Source organism: Leptidea sinapis, chromosome 40, assembly GCF_905404315.1.
Source record: "Leptidea sinapis chromosome 40, ilLepSina1.1, whole genome shotgun sequence".
NCBI lineage: Eukaryota > Metazoa > Arthropoda > Insecta > Lepidoptera > Pieridae > Leptidea > Leptidea sinapis.
In genome coordinates, this window is record NC_066304.1 from 7,043,335 (window position 1) to 7,064,062 (window position 20,728).

General features: G+C 33.4%; 1 protein-coding gene across 2 annotated transcripts in view; it reads left to right on the forward strand.

Annotated features, from left to right (window-relative positions):
• Positions 1-11,725: 11,725 nt before the first annotated feature.
• LOC126976253 (X-linked retinitis pigmentosa GTPase regulator-interacting protein 1-like) overlaps positions 11,726-20,728 on the forward strand; it is a 52,415-nt gene continuing 43,412 nt past the window's right edge. For both annotated transcript variants that reach the window (XM_050824490.1, XM_050824489.1), the window contains exons 1-4: positions 11,726-12,241; positions 12,437-12,665; positions 13,977-14,126; positions 17,536-17,622. In XM_050824490.1, the coding sequence (XP_050680447.1) occupies positions 12,178-12,241; positions 12,437-12,665; positions 13,977-14,126; positions 17,536-17,622 (530 nt within the window). In that variant the 5' untranslated portion in view covers positions 11,726-12,177. The remainder of the gene's footprint in view (positions 12,242-12,436; positions 12,666-13,976; positions 14,127-17,535; positions 17,623-20,728) is intronic.

The window sequence follows — 20,728 nt, forward strand, 5'->3', positions numbered from 1 at the left end:
CCAAATTAGGCATAGCCTGTGCTATGGGCTGCAAGCAACGATATACTTACACATACACAGGTAAATACATATAAACATCCACGACTCGGAAATAAACATTCATATTCATCATATAAATGTTTGCACCTACCGGGATTCGGACCCCTTGTTTTTTTTTTTATTTTTGAGAGCCATATTTTACCAAACGTCAATTGAATATAGTCAATCAAGTCAACAAATAGACCATGTGCAAATTATTTATCTAGAAAAAGGATTTTATGGAAAGACAGTGCGTCTAAAAACATGACTAGGCATATCTTCTGGCTTTATCACCAGATCAGTTCGAAGATTCTATTTTCATACTCCTTTAGCTATCTTGTCGCCAATTTATCTATTCTATCTTATCTATTATATTAAAGTAAAGGTATAATCAGGGGCGTGCATATCATATAGGCAATTAGGCAGTGCCTACTTCATTATGAACCTAAAGAAATATAGCACTAGTGTTAAAGTTAATTTACATTTATTTAACATTTCGTTTGACAATCTACAAGGTACTTACAAAACTCGATTGATATTTAGCAAAAAATAAATATAGTGATAGAGACTTTTATCAAGGATTGGTCTCCTCTGCGCTCCGACTAGATACCGCACTACCTAAGAACAATATCTCTTTTATTACGGCAAATAAACTGTAAGTTAGATGTGCTCTTTTTACGTACTATCATAGCAAAAATAGCTCAGTTGTGCCCTTTGAGCTATGGTACTTGTTTACCATAACTGTAAAATTATAAAAAAAATATTGGCAGATATGCCTTTTTTTCTGATTCCAAATATGTAGTTATATAACTCAATTTCGAGGAAAATGTTAGTTGTGCCCTATTTCGTTATGACGGCAGAATAGATGCTTGTGTGGCATCTTGACACTCAATGGCATCTTTCAAATTTTGTAACATACGCTTCGTTTTATTTTAGATTGTTATTTATAAAATACTTACTAATATTATGTGATTCAAGTGTTTTTCTTATTTCTTCTAGTATTAGTTTAACTACGCGCCGGGTAACGTTATTTTAGTTTCAATTATTAGCAAAGTTTAACAGAATATTTGGCACGTTAACGTAACACATTGTTCGAGGATGGCTCGAGTACGCCCATTTGGGCGGAGTATTAATTATTAGTTGCCGCACTTTGAAACTACGCCTGCGGTATCAGTTGGAGCGCAGCGGAGACCAATCCTTAATCGTAAGGATATACATATGTATTTCATTTGTTTTATCACAGACTAGTGATAGTGTTATATACTGTTGTTTTATTGAAATTGTTTCACAGCAGAACTGTCAAACCGTGCGTCAATAAATTTTCGCATAGAAAATATGTCCACACAAAACAAATTTTGTAAATTAAAATAAATATGAGTCCCAAATCGAAAAAACTATCCTATCTCTTAAGTTGGACTAAACTGCACCCCATTAAAATTCGTTGATTATTTTAGAAGTTCACTGGAAACAAATATCAGACACTGGATTTATAATTAATATACTTATACTACTAGCTGACCCAGCAAACGTTATATAGGCATATAAAGTAATTAAAAAAAAATCTATAATAAAAATTTTTGGGGTATAAAAATAGATGACGACCGATTCTCAGACCTACCTGTATTAAATTGCCATCTTGCAACCCTAATGCGGAACTGTGCATGGAACAGAATAATATAAAAATCGCGATACAAAATTAGTTGTAGATCGTAGATAGGTGATTTTTTTTTTATATTGTATTCAAAAAGGGACGACTTTAAATCGGTATTAAACACACTTAATGTTACGTATACCTGCCAAAGCCTTGACTGTAGTCCAAACTTCATAACTAGCCATCGTTCTTACCTGTGTTGGAAGTTATGCGCTGACAAACTTTCAGCTTTTATAAAATAACATAGCTCTGGGGTTCACGGGCTCTTAGACCATTTACCCTTCTCTTGCAGATGACCACGGTGTTGAACGTCGTTCGATTTTTAAATGCCGAGTAAACCGATACAATAGAGACCAAGATATACGAGTATTATCATCATTAATGTCGCTTTTGGTGTTGTATGTAGCCGACGTAAAAAATAATTTTCAACAGAATGTGAAGAATGGTTACCGTCCACTCAGGCCGCAAAACTGGTATTACTAAAAAGTTCAGGCTTTTGCTGCCATTTAAAGTAGGTCAAGATCACTCAGTTAAGTTATTTGGTATGATGAGAGAGCGAGATGAGAGCAAGAGGCGGTTTCAACAACGATAAATGTTGCTAAATTTCGTACGGCGTATATGAACACCTGTTTCCAATTGAAACTACATTTCCAAAAATAAATTAAAACTATTCTATTTTCAGATTATCTATATTTATTTTTTAGTTTATTTAATTATAAATTGATATACAATTTTTAAGTACTTAATTCTTACTTCTCGCCAAACTTTTTTTTATTCACTTTGGTTATATTATATTCACACATCTTCATTCATTCTATTATCACATTGTTTATATTCTATTTGTCCAAATATACTTATATCTTTTTCTTTTATAATATTACTCACTTTTATTATTGTATATTAATAGCTGTTATTCATTTCTGCTAAGCATGCTGGTAGGCCCCCCACAAGATGGACCGACGATCTAATCAAGATCGCGGGAATACGTTGGATGAAGGCAGCGCAGGACCGATCGTCGTGGAAATCTTTGGAGGAGGCCTTTGTCCAGCAGTGGACATCTTCCGGCTGATGATGATAATGATGAAGCATGCTGTGTACACACCATCGTGGAGGTGTAGCCTATCTTATATTATAAAGTTGATAGTTTTTTATTGTAAACTAGCTGACCCGGCAAATGTTGTTTTGCCATATCAATTATTTTTAGGAGTTAGACCGTTTCTTGGACATTGCAACATTACTTTTTTTCTAAAATTTATTTTTAACAAAAACACAACCGACTTCAAAAACACTATTTTAGAACAACATATATAATGTGCACTAAAAATTATAAAAATAATTGTGTATTCTTATACAATCTAATTAATTAATCTAATTCTAGTTACGATTATTGTTATTTTTGGAGTCGGTGTCAGCCAAGGTAGGTTTGTAACTACTTACATACATTGTTATGGGTGAGATGTGCTTGAGTCGCACGCGCGACGTGAGGAGGAGAAAGGAGAAGGACACCACAGGAAGAATTATCAAAATCGGTTCACCCAGTTCACGCAATTTTTGAGGTAACAAACATATAAAAAAGAACATACCGACGAATTGAGAACCTCATCCTTTTTCGAAGTCGATTAAAAAAAAACGTAGCCTAAGTTACTCCTTATTACATCAGCTACCTGCCCATAATCGTCCCGTCAAAATAAGTCCAGCCATTTCAAAGATTAGCCGGAACAAACAGACAGACAGACAAAAATTGTAAAAAATGTTATTTTGGTGTATATATATTTATATACATGTAGTAAGAAACGATTATTTCAATATTACAAACAGACACTCCAATTCTATTTATATATGTATATAGATTAAATTGTATTTGTTGTAAATCTGTTGTGTGTACCTATTAAAATATAATTAAATTACGAGAACTGAAGGAATATAAGCTTTTGTCAACAATTCTTACCCCTCGTTTACACCAAGAAACAAGTTAAAAACTTGTTTTATATAAAACATCTAGAATACTTGTCAAAACACAATTATTTATACAAGGCTAACACACATTTGCGTTCACATATAGATCTGAGATATGTTTGATACAATCTGATACATTGACAGCGTTCACACCAACATAAAACATACATGTTTTTAACAAGTATTGTATGTACAATACTTATTAAAAACAAGCTTTATACTCTATCCATGCTTAGTGGATAAAGTTGTAAACATTTACCGGACAAATCGCTTTTTTTAGTGGAAATGAAGATGTTAAATGGAGTGGTCAAAGATATTAGGTTTTTTATCAATATATATCTCGGCTTATTTTAAGATATTCTTTCGATACTTTTATAATCGTCTCGCAAGCACGAGTAATGCATTAACTACATTTTACCTTTGATATCCGATGCAAATACAAAGAAAAATATGAGTCACCAGTATCTAGAATTCTCAAATAAACAGCTAAGTAACAAAAAAAAGTGCGTACGCCTTCCTTCAAGGCCGGCAATGCTCCTGTGATTGTTCTGGTATTGCAAGATAATGTGTGCGGCGGTGATCACGTATCACCAGGTGACCCGTGCGTACGCTCGTTTGTCCTCCTTTTCCATAAAAAAATAATTGGTCTGCTGGAGTGATGGCATCTCGATACTGTGAATTCTGCTAAGAAAAGTATGGTGCAACTTTTTGAAGCAAATTCTCTAAATTTACTGGTTTCATTCTAACAACATTTCTGAATCCACTTATGTCTTCTATTCTTAAATCATTCAATATGGAACGATAGGCCCCTTCTTGCTGTCGTCGTTGCCCTCAAAAATGATCGTGACCAGTATCTACTTGCGTGGTTTTTTTGAATTTCCTTCATTCTGTATGATGTACAAGTATACTGCACTCATGAAGCAAAGTTCCGCAGTACCTTCACTTTCTATTGTCTGTACCAGTAGTCAATTGTGTTGTCAAATTCATTACTTTCTGCACTGACATGTCGTAAGCAAGTATAAAACATGAGATCATATAAGTCATGTAGACAACTAATAGGGGACAAACAATTTCATCAGACAAGTTTCATACAAATATTGTCTACCACAAGTTTTATGTTTTTGTATTTTGAAAATATTGCCTATAACTTGTGTTTGTAATTTGCATGAAACTTATCAAATACGTGCATAATACCTTGGTGTAAACGAGGGGTTAAAGCTTGAAAGTAACAAAAATAATAATATTAATCTTTCTATTAATTAATTACTTATTATAGATAATTACATAGTTTTAATAATTAGGAGACATTGAGGTCACTTAATAAGATACTAAAGACTAGTAATAATTTGTTTTGAGATCACCAAGAAATTGTTGACCGATGAACTCTTGTAGTTTTCTTAATGGTCACCTAAATGAGGCAAACTAAGAAAATAATTACGAATGATATTCGTTTGGAATAATATGACTTCAACAGAGACTTACTAAGGCATTTGTTATTGGCAGAGAATTTTCATAACACTGATTTAAATTAACCTGACGTGAATAACGTTTTGCCAATAACAATAATTGCCATAAGTTGTTCATTATTAAAATCATAACGATAATTTAAATTGTTTGAGTAACAGGGCGAAAATGATATCTCACTTGTCTTATTCCATGACATTTTCTCTTTTTTTGTACTCCTTACCCAATTATTGCCAATCAGCAAATCTTTAAAATTAAAAAAATGTGTGCAATTCACACGTGATAGAAGTGAAACCTTCAAAAATTTTGGCTTTAAGATGAGACGAATGTAAAATTTCGGGAAGATCATAAATTTAGGGTTTAGTAATGATCAAAGTGACACAAAGTTTGATAATTATTTTACATTTTATTCGTATATATTACATAGATTTATTCCGACTCAGAGCTTACATTTTCGTTAATTAATGATACAAGATGCATAAAGTATTTACTAACTAAAGTATGGAAAAAATACTTTGGTCTTAATAATATGGTTAATATATCTTTAGATATAGCGTCAATTACTGTTTTAGTTTTTATTGTTGATACAGTGCGACTGCTGCACATTTTCAAATTACATTAATTGGTGTCCAAAAACTCATTAAGTAAATGGAATCGCTGTATCCGATGCAAAATTAACATTAAACCTCGACACTGCATATGACTTCCTGGAACGTGTTGTTAGAATAACATATGATTTCAACCGCTATGAAAGACTTTCCTATCACCCCTACCATAATTATTCTCCTGGTGGCTATGTAATATTACGACGTGCGCATGAAGTCAGAATATATTAAAAGCCAATATATACATATGTTATAAATGCAATTACCTATATTTAAATAAACACTTTTAACAGATTAAAACTCGCGTAATTGTAACTTTTCAGGGGGACCCCTGAAAACAAGATCTGCTAAGGTCTTGAAACAAAAAAATGTAACTTTTACACAAAAATCTAATGTAAAAACACAGTTACAATTGCACAAGTTTAAATCCTTTAAAAGTGATTAATTTTAATGTATAATACTCGCGTTAATCAAAGAAAATACTAAATAGCAATAAAAATTAAAGATAATTTTAACAGTGAAAACAGAGAAGCAAATACAATATTGAAATACTTGACCTAAGAGCTCAGTTACCAGGCCATAAAAAAAATTGCAAAACTGACATTTCTGACACTTGACAATTGACTTTGAGGAAGACTGAATGAGTTGCGTTTTTTTTGGCGGGAACGAGTGAACGAAGGAAGGCGCGCTTATACAAAAAAAAATTGTTTAAATTATTGTTCATAGTGCATATATTTTTCATACTTGTAAATTGTTTATCCTGGTTTATAAATATTCGATTTTTGTATATATAAATTGTTAAGTGCGCTTCCCCATCGCCATGGGGAAGCGTACAGGTAAAAGGCCGAAGAACGGCCAGAGCGACGCAGAACCACCAGACGAACTTCCCCTATCCGAATCCTCGGTATCTGACGCGGAGGTGACTGAACGTCTCATTGTAAGAAGAAAGGATAAAGAGAAGTATACCCCTTATAGAGCGACAAATTATTATAGGTTATACGACGAAAATTCAAATAAGAAGGAATTTATTGTATTTCTCAATCGCAAGCAGGGTGAAGTCAAAATATCAGACAAGGACAGGTTGGGTCTGTCAAATGGAATCAGGAGGCATTGCGTATCGGGTGTGTTGCACCTGAGGTCCGTTAATGCTTTTAAAGTTGGTGTTACCTTTGACCTGCCTAACAATGCGAATGTATTTTTAAAAAATGAAAAGTTACTTAGCGAGTTGGAGATGGTTGCCTCAATTCCGGCTTCTGAAACGGAGGTCACTGGAGTTCTTACTTCTGTTCCCACTGATTACTCCAACAAAAAAATTCATCAATTAATTGCATCGAGTAAAAAAGTTATTGCTGTGAGAAGGTTCATGCGGCGAGTAAAGGACCCACAGGGTGTTGTCTCCTTTGTTCCAACGCAAACTGTTGCAGTCACATTTGCATCAACGTTGTTACCTGAGTATGTAACACTTGATCACTGGAGGCATGAGGTTAATGTATATGTACCCCCTGCTAAACAGTGTCTACGCTGTATGAAATTTGGCCATATTGCTAAATTTTGTAGAAACAATGAAGTTTGTTCCATATGTTCTGACAATCACAATTTTAAAATGTGTCCAAAAACCTTAACAAAATGTGCCAACTGTGGTGGAGATCACATAGCTATCTCATCTACCTGTCCTCTGAAAAAACAAAAAATTGAAGAAAACAAAGTGAAGTCCCGTAGTGTTAGATACTCAGATCTCTTCAATGAATCTGCTTTCCCTCAATTAAACTCAAAGTATATTGACACACACCTGAGCAATCTTATAAAATCTGACAAATTTATGAACCTCTTGGTTGAAGCAGTTTTACAAATTTGTACAAATAAAGATAAGTTAACTATAAATTCAAATAGTATTAAGGAAATTCTGAATAACACTTTTAGAAAAAAGACACCTAGTTAATTGTTATTATGGATACATTGAATATAGTGCAGTGGAACGCTCAAAGTATTATTAGTAATAGGCTTATTTTTACAAGGTTTTTATATGAAAATCATATCCATATTGCTATAATTTCGGAAACTTGGTTAAAACCACATCAGTATTTTTTAATAAAAGGCTATAACACAATAAGGAATGATTGTGGTAATAAACACAATGGTGTAGCAATTTTTATTCATAATAATATCACATTTTCTAACATAAATACATATTATGATAGTGCTCTACAAAATGTTTGCATTAAAATTAAAATTAATAACAAAGAACTGAGTATTGTGAGTTTTTACAGTCCTTCCAATTCAAATCCTCCATTTAATAAAAACAATTTAAACAGTTTAATTAAGTCCATTCCAGAGCCAATGATATTTGCAGGTGATTTCAATGCTCATCACATGTTGTGGGGATGTGTTGATACATTGCCTCGAGGTAAAGATGTTTTAGAGGTTATAGATGAGAATGGTCTTGTTATTCTGAATAATGGTCAAGCTACCACAATAGGATCTCCATCTTGGCGTCCTAATGCTCTTGACTTGACTTTGGTAACTCCATCTTTGGCTCTTTTATGTGACTGGTCAGTTATTGACAGTCCTCTGGGCAGTAGTTATCATCTCCCTGTAATAATAAAAATGGCAGTAAGTAGTGATAGTATTAGTTTGCAAAACACATTATGTAATAATCTACATTTGCCCACTCACCCTAATTATAAGCAGGTGAATTGGAATATGTATAGTAACTTAGTTGTTTCTTATTTGGATGATGTTAAATTTGACACTTTATCTTCAATAGATGCTTTTAATTCCTTTTGTAATATTTTACTTTCTGCTGCCAAGCAGTCAATCCCTAGCTGTCTGTTTTCCAAAAGTTCTAATAGTAATAATGCTACTAGTTCTTGTTCACAAAAATCTTTTAAATATCCTTGGTCGCCTTGGTGGAATCAGAGGTGTACAGAAGCAGTTTTAAATGCTAAAAATGGTTACATTAATTTTAAAAACAACTCCACTGATGAAAATTATGTGGAGTTTAAGAGATTGCGGGCTTTAAAAAAACTTATCTTAAAAAGTGAAAGAAGAAATAGCTGGATAGGCTTGTGCAATTCATTTAATCGTTGTACTCGTTTGTCTTCAATTTGGAAATACATGCGCAAATTTAACAAAACTTACATTACTGACAGTGTGTTGAATGATAGTTGGATTCCAGATTTTCTACAAAAGTATACTTCTGACTTTGTATCAAATGAGTTAACTAACTATGTAAATGTTGTTAATGATAGTAATAAATATTTGATAGAGCCTTTTTCTTTACAAGAACTAAAATCCGCTTTATTTACTAGAAGAGATACATCTTTCGGTCTTGATACCATTCCATATATTTTACTCAAAAAACTTAATTGCCACAGTCTCAACATCTTTTTAAATAATCTTAATCGCCTATGGAAGGAGAATACTATTCCTGCAGAATGGAAAACAGACTGTTTAATCCCAGTTTTAAAGCCAGACAAAAATAAAATGTTACCTGACTCTTATAGACCTATAGCTCTCACGTCTTGTGTTGGGAAGATATTTGAGCAGCTTCTAAAACAACGTCTCGAGTTCTTTATAGAACAAAATTGTCTTTTGCCTAATAATCAGTTTGGTTTTCGCAAAGGTCGGTCTTCTAGGGAGAGTATAGCGCAGTTACAGCTTGATGCGCATCAATGTTTAGCAAGTAATCAATATCTTTTGTCTGTATTTTTTGACATCTCAGGTGCCTTCAATAGTGTAAATATTGCCGTGCTTTGTGACGAGTTATCAATGTTAGGGATACCAGGTAAAATAATAAATTGGATGCAATCCTTTTTGACTGACAGAAAAGTATATGTAAAATTTAATAAACATTTGTATGGACCACGACTTTCTTCTCTAGGTGTTTGTCAGGGGGGAATATTGTCTCCTTTAATTTTTATTATGTACATAAGACGATTGAACCTTATTTTGGGGCCAAATATAGTAAACCTACAGTATGCAGATGACTTAGTCGTCTATGTATCGGGAGTTGATCTGATTAATTTAGCCGCTACTATTAATAAAGCACTTGTAAATTTATATCAATACTTTTCTTATCTTAATTTAAATGTAAATCCAACCAAATCAAAAGTCTTTGTGATTGGTCGTAAACGCATCATATTGCCTCCCATTTTATACAATGGCATTCCACTGCCTATTTCATGTGACATAAAATTTCTAGGTGTAACATTTACTCCAAAAATTTCTTGGAAAAAATATACAGATAGTGTTATAATTAAAGCGAATAAAGCTTATAATGTATTAAAATCTTTGTGTGCAACGTCGTGGGGAGCGGACCCTAAAATATTGTTAATTTTGTATAAATCGCTTATTCGTAGTCATTTTGAATATGGCTTTCATTGTTTCGCCGCAGACAGCAAAATTGTTAATAGTCTGGATAAAATACAAAATAAATGTATGCGTACAATATTGGGTGCACTTAAAACTAGCCCAATAGCTGCTATGCAAGTCGAGGCCAACCTTCCTCCTTTGTGTATTAGATTTAGTTATCTTAAAGAAAGATTTATTTTAAAGCTCTATAGCTTGCCGACGAACAATCTTCTTAAGAATCTTATTGCTTATCAATCGTCTTCATTTCCGAGACAGTTGTTTATCTTGCAAGATTTTTCTTCATTTTTTAAATTTCTACAAGATTTAAATATTCATCGGAATAATGATATACTTGCAGGTTCTTTTCGATGTAAATATTCTGCAATTAATGTTGTAATAGATCCAAATTTAACTTCAAAAGAGGAGGTTCATGTATTATTGTCAGAATGGTCTAATTGTAAATTTGTTTATACGGATGGCGCAAAAAACAATAATAATGTTTCTTTTGCAATCTACCTTCCTGAAATTAGGAAGGGTATTGGCTTTAAGATTAATAGATATGCCAGTATTTTTACTGCTGAAGCCGTCGCTATTCTTTTTGCTTTAAAGCATATTAAGAAACAAAATCAACTTAATAAGAAGTGGGTAATAGTTAGTGATAGTATGAGTGTGTTAAAAAGTTTGTCAAATAACAAAATGAGTGCTAACATCAATTACATCATTTTTGCTATAAAGGAATTGTGGTTCGAACTATGTTTAATCGATATTAAAGTGGATTTCGTTTGGGTCCCGTCCCATATAGGAGTAGCAGGAAACGAAAGCGCTGATTTTCTAGCTAGAACTATCATTAATATATCCGATCTATCCCTATATCCTGATTGCAAAGATCTAGACATTAACATACCATATACAGATATAATAAGTAATCTAAAACAGCGTATGACTCTTCTTTGGGGAAGATATTGGTACAATTGTACAGAAGTTGAAAATAAGGCTCATTCGTATACTTTGTTAGATAATCCCGTTAATAGCACACCCTGGTTTTGTAAGTTTAAAAATAACGCTCACAGAAAGTTCTATACTACAATAACACGAATGCGTATTGGTCACTATCGATTGAATTTTCATCTTCATCGCAAAAAAATTGTCTCCTCTCCTTTTTGTGACCATTGTAATAAGCAACAAGATCAGTCTCTGGATCACATCTTTTTTGATTGTTCGTCCTTTGGCATACAGCGCCTTGTGCTGATGGATGAGCTACTGGAAATATATGGTGCACCCAATATAATCCCGCTCTCAGTAATAGATCTATTAAAGGACACATCAACTTATATGTCCTTGTATAAATTTGTATGTAGTACTGTAAATACATTGTAATTTGTAGATACATACGTTGTAAATTTGTTTATAATTATGTAAATACGTTATAACTTGTACATATACAACTAGTAATAGCATAGCGCAATTCGCGAACTGAACAGATAATGTAAATAGGTAGGTATTATTCTAAAAAGTTATGCAAATTACACTGGATTTGACTTTAAGAAAAGGGGAAAATTATTAGAGACTATATTACTGGATTTGGACTTACTAAAAGGAAAATATGGAAAATATTCTTTAGAGAATTATACATTAACGGAAATGGTAAAATAACTGATGACTTTAAGACTGGATTGGATTTGATGAAAGAAACTACTATAAATATTCGCTATCGAATATACATAATTGGAAAAGGAAAATGGAAATAATGTAAGATGAAATGAGAAAACTGGATTGGACTTTTTGTAAAACAAAATAGTGAAAATAATAAATACCAAAGAAATGAAAATACTAACGACAAGGCAGTAAGGCCCCTGGCTATAGCCTGTTCGAAAGAACGAATTAATATAAAAAAAAAAATGAATGAGTTGCTATGGCGGCAGATTTAGATTTCAAATCGAACCAAACAAAATTTAATATTATTAATTTATTAAATTAACAACAAATAACTCCTAAGCCTATGATGCGTTTTTTCATACAGTGCACCGTTAATATTTGATATGATGGATTGATGAACCGTGTTTCAGTAATAACGTTTAAGATATTATGTGATTAAAAAATTTTAGTTTATTTAACATAGGTACGCAATGAACGATGGAAAAAAACAATAACAACAGTAATGATCCGTGCAACAATCATAATGCTAGGTCGGAAAAAAGTAAGGTGGCTTCCAATTTCATACTTATATATTTCTTAGCTTACACGATTTCATGTAATATCTTAACAAATTATTATGTAAAAGTTTATTTTTCTTCCGGATCATTTAAATCTTTAATCAATTTAATCAAAGAAAGTAGTTTGTTTGTCGTTTTTCAAAGTGAGAAATATTCTATTTTAATCTTTGTAATTACAGTTATGCACAGAGTGTGCCCATCTAAGTTAAGCAAGCGTGAATTAGAAGACTTGTACTACTCTTTGTTAGAAAACAATGCAGATTTAAAGAAGGCTGTAAACCTGCAAAAGGATCAGATTAGAGTTCTAACAACTAAGTTGCAGAGACTCAGTGTTCAAAAGCCGTTAAATAGAGAACAGAGAGAATGTTGCATACACACCAGGGGTATTATAAATGAGCAAAAAGAAATGTAAGTTTACACTTGATTTATAATGAAATGTTTGTAACATTGTCAGAGAGGAAGAGAAGGACAACAAGGTGTATGGTTCACTTGATGTTACCAGAGGAAGCTCATTCCACAGCTTGGTTGTTTGTGAAAGAGATTTCCTGCTAAACCACATGAGATTTTGAAAACCACGACTCCAATATTAGGGGAGGCATTAATGGTAGTGTTGTCAACAAGCAATGATATGGTAATGGAGATTTTATTGTGGTAAACAAGCAAACTTGAGCACCTGATGATAGAATATGATCTATACCACCCATACTTTCTCCTAAAAACATATTAATCCCATGTTGCCACCATTTTAGTTGGGTGTACACAGTTTTTTATGATTTCATTGTTTAATATAGACATGAACATGTTACACCTGAAATAATTTTAATTGATACAGACAAAATTTAATATTTTTTTCAAAAGTTGATGCACTATGTGTCTGTACTCCTTCCTTACTTTAAGAATTGTTCCTATTTTAACTACTGACTTATAATTAATTCAATTGTTGTTTTTGTAAGCTGTTGTCATAGAAAATTTATATGACGACCTGTATAGCCAAGTGATTAGCGATCCTACCTACTAAGCTAGAGGTCCCGGTTTCGAATCCCGGTAGGTGCAAGCATTTATATGATGAATATGGATGTTTGTTTCCGAGTCATGGATGTTTAAATATATTTATGTATGTTTAAGTAAGTATATTGTATTAAATATATCGTTGTCTTGTAACCCATAACACAGGCTATATATGCTTATCTTGGGGCAAGATTATTTGTGTATAAAGTGTGTCAATATTATATTATATTATATGTCTATATAGAACCTCTTGCTGCTAAACAACCAATGAAAATAGGTTTAGTTTAGTGTGTGTGACAAGCTACATCTTATACTTGCGATTTGTATGTCACTTTGTTTTAGTGTGCTTGCATTGGTTAAAATCGAGGTTAACTGTCTACCTCAATTTTTTTCGACTTTATCACAGCTGTAATCTAGATATAACAATGATCTAAGGGTGTTGTTTTGACAGTAATTATCCTAAAAAATCAACTTATTTGAGGATTATCTCGGTTTTACAAATGAATTAAATTTTAATAAAATACTAAATTGTGGAATTGATGTAAAATTTGTTAAGCTATTTTATGCATATTTAACTGCAAACCATTGTTACTCCTGTCATAGCTCAAGTTTCAAGGGATTTTATGATTTGTGATAGAATAGATTAGTTGAGCAACTGAGGTAAATTAAAACATGTTATATTGAGTCTGTAAAAATAAATTGTTATTTCAGGATTAATGATTTGAAAAAGACAAATGAAAAATTAAATGAAAGGATCCGATCACTTAACATGCGACTATGCTCAGTGAAGCAATTTCTGAATAAGAGTCCCAATCAAGGTCAATCCTTGAGCGCCAGATATTGCAATAGTGCTTCATTGAGGTAAGTTATCATGATCTCTTGTGGTCAATATGTGAGGAAGTGTCATTATGTAGATTGTTATTCTCTCTGGATTAGACCAGGGCCGAAGCCTTTCAAAATGGTAAAAAATGAAAAAGAAAAGGAACGCAATATCATAAAAATGAAAAGGAAAAATAAATTACGGTCGATCCGAGTTCGGGAAGTGGGAGGGGGTGAGTTTTTAAGGGTAAAAAATGGTTTATCTTGATTTCCGGCAAAACTACAAGTACTATGGAAAAAAGTTAAATGGCTAAGTTGTAGGTAATAAAAAGATCTATATCTTTTGTATTTACAATTTTTTCACATAATCTCAAAATTTAGGTGAAAAATTCAAATAACCAAGTTTTTGGTATATTGTCTTTTTCAAAAAAAATTTTTGTCGACGAATTTTGGTAAACACTTACATTATTTTCTCCCAAATACACTGTAATTTATTTGATTTAAAATATTTATTTATTCGCCTTATTTTAACTTAATCGAAATTCTCGCGTAAAAATATCAGCTTTTTTCAAAAAGTCTGGAGGCTTTTTGTTCGTTGAAATCTCTACTTTCTGATGGTGTAAAAAAATACATTACTATAATATATACAAATGTTCTCAGAAAATGCAGAAAATTTAAAAAAACTAAAAATTGAATTTTTTTTTAAATCATTATGTACAATTTTGATCAATTTATTAGAATTTAGCCTTTAATAATTACTCAATAAACGTAAGATTTCATGTTACATTGATAAACTTACTTAAGTACTGTAACAACAGTACCAGCAGCTACTTCAACTAAAAGAGAAGAACCTAATCGTAGAAAAACCCCAGACAATATTCCAGAGTTAGATTATCAAAAGCATACAAAAATACCATTTCTTCAAGAAAATTATTTATCTAACGAGAAAAACAAGGACAAAATAATCAGAACTTTAATGAAAAGATTACAGTCACAAGGGTTTTCCTCTAAACAAGTTGAAGAAGATGCTGACATAATTAAGACCTCGAAAGAAGTTGCCAGAGATACTAGTATAATAATGATAAAACTGTCATAGTTGTGGGTGAAGATATTGATCTGTTGGTCCTTTTAAATCAATTAAATTCAAATAATCATGACATTTATTTTCTCAAACCAGGCTCTGAAAATGGAAAGGATCTATTTTTCACGTCTAATAGTTTCAAACATGAATCCTTCAAAAATATTGTTGCATTTCTGCGTTGTTTTTCTGGTTGCGATACAACATCTGGATTTGCCGGAAAAGGAAAGAAAAGTGTCGTTAATTTATTATCAGACGCGAAAAATTTGTCAAATTTGGATGATGTTTTTTATAAGAAAGATGCAAGTAACGAAAATCTATACAAATGGATTACAATTAATCAAATCTATTTATAAATGTAAAAAGGAAAAAATAACACTGAATCGATTAAGGTTTCAAAAATATCAATTGGCAAAAATTAAATCATCCTTCATTTTGGCAAACCTCCCACCCACAGAAGGAGAAGCAGAACAACGTTGTTACAGAGCATATTATCAGCTTCAAACTTGGTTGGGTAACGAATTGATAGCAACAGATTGGGGCTGGAAGCAACATCAACGTGGCATTATGCCAAAATTTACAGAAAAGTATTTTATTCGGAAGTATTGCTCAAAACTATTTGCTGCATCTGTGAAACTGTTACAGTTTAAAATGTGGCTGCCGAAAACATGGTTTAAAATGCACAAATTGTCATGGTTCTGAAAATTGCTCCTATATGGAAGAAAAAATCTACGAGGAAGTAAATGATTTAGATGAAATTCTGGATGATGAACCAATGCAGACTGGAAATAATATTGGAGACGAAGATGATGGTCTTGAAGATTTCGCCGATCAACTAGAGTTGGAGAAAGGTTTGTCAAAGCTAACGATGAAGAAATGCCTTCAAATAGACAAAAATTAATGAATAACTGATCAGAATTTCAGATAAGATATTAACAAAAAACAAGATTAACGTTTTTGAAAAAAAAAATATAATAACGTTATCAGAATTAAGTATCTAAATTCAATAGTACGATTAACATGTATATTTATTTTTTTGCGAGATTTTCTATGACATGAATGTCATTCGAATTTAATAAATAAACTTTTTAACTAAAAAAAAATGCAGCAATCACATTTTTTGATGAAATTGTACATAGTGATTAAAATGAAATATTCGAATTTGAGTTTTTTTAAATTTTTTGCATTTTCTGAGAACATTTACAGTAATGTAAATTTTTCTTTACACCATCAGAAAGTAGAGATTTCAACGAACAAAAAGCCTCCAGACTTTTTGAAAAAAGCTGATATTTTGACGCGAGAATTTTCGATTGAAAATTAGGGTGCTTTTTTGATATTAAGATTAAGATATTTTTTTTTGAAAAAGAAAAAACCAAAAACATGGTTATTTTAATTTTTCATCTAAATTTTGAGGATATGTGAAAAAATTGGAAATACAAAAGTTGTAGATCTCTTTATTACCTACAACTTTGCATTTAACTTTTTTCCATAGGACCTGTAGATTTGCCGGAAATCAAGATAAACCATTTTTTACCCTTAAAAACTCACCCCCTGCCACTTCCCGAACTTGGATCGACCGTAATTTATTTTTCCTTTCATTTTTATCATATTCCCCTCTTTTTCTAATGGGTTTCATCCTACTGTATTTTTTTTTTGGTTTCAAAATTATCGACCTAGGTCTAGATCATTCAGACGTCAGGCATTTTTTTTAATGGAATAAACGATCACTGCCACCCTCTCTCTATTGCAACACCAGGAGTCCAGTGGTCTTGTAGTTGCAACTTTGGTCTTCACTTATTTGTAAAGGCACCCATGTTGTACCAACGATTCACAGCTTTAGTTGCTATGTGGAGTTCCCTGAAAACGGCACAGTGGGGGAATAACACATATCTAGTGGGTATAATAAAATAAAAAAAGGTCTTTTATTCAACAAAAAAAGAATTCAATTTATTAAATATAAGTGATATAAACTCTATCACTCTAACAACCCGGCTCCAAGTCACTCCTGGAAAATTCTTTTTCCCAGGAATCTTACTTTCTGCCTAGGAATGACATAAGAAACAGGGGTCTTCCCTTTTTCTTATGCCAATCCAAGGGTGGTACCCTATCTCTTCTATTACGTTTTTGTTCCACTTCTCCTGTCCTCTACTTATATGCCCAGCTCATTTCTAGTCAGTATACATACATTTAGTTTGTAGTGTGAGGTGTGATGGTACAATTTGGGGGCGGAACTAGATGATACAGCTCTCGGGCCAAATTATCAAGAGATTATATGAGATGTAATGAGCTCTATAGTGGTTTTTAGATCTTATGCTTGCGACTACTGTAATAATTAAAATCAAGTTAATATTACAAGTGTGTTTTAAATTACAGAAATACATCTACCATCGGGCTGAACATCAAGGGAAGTGAAGCTAATATGAAGTCGAAAAGTAATACTGTGTCTTGTCAATGTCTTAAGTAAGTACAGGTTTCATTTTATTGACTAGGTACTACATTCGTTCTGTTTAGTTTAGCACTGAAATATAGACATGAAAACTGCACTAAAAAATAAAGACAGTATTTTTATATAATACTAGCTGACCCAGCAAACGTTGTATTGCCGATATTAAAATCGCGATACAAAAGTAACTGTTGATCGTAGATGGGTGAGAATTTGAAGTTGTATGTATTTATTAATGTTGATTCATAATCAAACAAATTTAAAAAAAAATGTCAAAAAAAAATAAAAAAAAAATTGCCGTGGACCACTCTTATCATTTAGGGAGATGAAAAATAGATGTTGTCTCAGACCTACCCAATATGCACTCAAAATTTCATGAGAATCGGTCAAGCCGGTCAAAAAACCCCATTTGCCGTATCACCGCTCTTCGAGAACACTTCCCTTAAAGCCTCGCCTAGTATCGGAATACTGGGTCTCGAAATCTCGAGCAATTGCCAATTCCGTGGCCATCTGGAGGGCAAAGCCAAACTGGCTTCAAAGAAACTGGGCGTCATAAATAGAGCACGGCAATACTTCAAGCCGGCCCACATTCTAGCGCTCTACAAAGCGCAGGTCCGGCCTCACATGGAGTATTGCTGTCATCTCTGGTCTGGCGCACCCCAGTATCAGCTCGATCCATTTGACCGCGTGCAACGCAGAGCAGCTCGAATTGTCGGGGACCCAGTACTCTGTGAACGGCTGGATCACTTGGCGTTGCGTAGAGACGTCGCTTCATTGTGTGTCTTCTACCGCATTTATCACGGGGAGTGTTCCGAAGAGCTGTTCAACCTGATTCCTGCCGCCGAATTTCACCTTCGCACGACCCGCCACAAGTTACGATATCATCCCCACCATCTGGATGTGTGGCGGTCCTCCACAGTGCGGTTTTCAAGGAGCTTTCTTCCTCGTACCACGAAGCTGTGGAATGAGCTTCCTTGTGCGGTGTTTCCGGGACGATTCGACATGGGTACCTTCAAGAAAAGCGCGTACACCTTCCTTAAAGGCCGGCAACGCTCTTGTGATTCCTCTGGTGTTGCAGGAGAGTGTGGGCGGCGGTGATCACTTAACACCAGGTGACCCGTACGCTCGTTTGTCCTCCTATTCCATAAAAAAAAAAGCCGTTCCGAAGGAGTTTAACTACAAACACCGCGACATGAGAATTTTATATATTACATTTTTTGGGTATGATTTGCAGTAAAGTCACAACATAAATCGTTATGCTGATATTGTAATCACTTGATATTGTTGCAACATGGTGTACTGTCAATTGGACAATATCTCTTGAAATAGCGTTGACAAGAACCGGAATAAACTTGTGTTTCAAATCGAGACACGGTGTTCGAAATGGTTTAAGACACATGTTTGTGTTTCACTTGTCAGATAACACACTCCTAACTGGCATCGCCAATTCCTACTAGTAGGTATTGGGCGTATATATTAATATATATAAATTACGTGACACGTTGTTTGTCCGCGATGGACTCCTAAACTAATGAATGGATTTTAACGAGGATTACTTCATGGATTGCAGTTTGGTCCAACTTGAGAGATAGGATAGTTTTTATTTCGATTTGGGACCCATAATTATTTTTATTTTCAATATTTGTTTTGTATGGACATTTTTTCTATGAGAGAATTTAGTGACGCACGGTTTGACAGTTCGGCTGTGAAACAATTTCATTATAACAGGGAGCATATTTTACGAAATAATTCTTGATGTTTTGTAATATTATTGGCAAATTCCTAAAAAAAAAGTATTTTTTTTATTATCTACAGAACAACGTCTGTCCGGTCAGCTAGTAATATATAGAGTGACGTTCAGTTCCAGTTGTCAATTAGACGAAAAAGCCTCTTAAAAGCTTACTGTGTTCAGTAAGGCCAGACAGTATTACTCCACAAGTTTCTGCCTTCAACTATAGAAGTCATCTCATTTAGGTTTGATTCTTTGGCATTCGGTAGAGTTGATGTCTCTGCATCTTCTACCACAAATATATTACGGGCAGTGCTCTGAGGAGTTCTTCAGTAAAACGTCTGTATATATTATTATTATAGTATAAATTGCAGCATATAGTCGAATTTCACCACTGTTATCAGGTAAAACTGTAATTTCACCTATCTGATATGATATCTAGTATTCTACAACCGCGCTTTACTCAAGGAACTGTCTCGCACAAACAATATTATATGATTTGTTTCCGGCTGCAGTTTTCCCGAACCAGTACGATTAATATCACAAAATACTATCTACAGATAGAAATAAATAACTACCTTCTACTGTCAGTAATTAGCTGTCAATAATCTGAAGCTGTCCCAATATACCCGACAAGTCATTATTATCCCTTATATTGGGACGCGTGACTTGTAATTTCCATACAAACTTCTATCGCTGGTAAGCCTTACGTCGTCCCATTGACAGACAGCGTGTACGGATAAGGTGAGTTACCGTCGATAAGTTTATTGGGTCAGAAAAGTCAGCGATAGTTACGATGTTTATCTCAAGTAGGCCACAACCGGAGATAGACCTTCAAGAAATGAGCATACGGGATTTGAGGCCGGCAACGTATCTCTTGCCACCTGCTTTTGCGGATGTTAAACAGCGACTGGTTTTCACTTCCCGTAAGGCACTTACCAGTTTACCCTCTCTATTATAAAAGTAAAGAATAATGTTAAGGCCACACTAAATGCCAGCGACCTTGAGCAATATGAGTTCACGGCTGCCGGCCCGCCATCTATGTAACAAAGCCAATATTTTCAAAATTCTTGTGTGGAAAACAGTTTATATGCTTACAATCCTCGTTATTCACTACTAATCTGAATAAATTAACCTACACAAAAAAGTACAAGCTATAAGAATAACTTTTCTGAGAGAAGTACCAAAAAAATGCGTCACGCCATGCTAAAAAACTTGTTTAACTTCAAAGTAAAGTGGTAGTTCTTAAAGACTCGGCAGTGTTAACTATAACCAACAGCAAGCATTAGCAACCTACAAATAAGACTTAAGGATATGTGTAACAGGTGTAAGTAGTGTTCATACCTCGAAATGCTATACTTTCACCACAAAACTTGTCTAAAAACACCATGTTT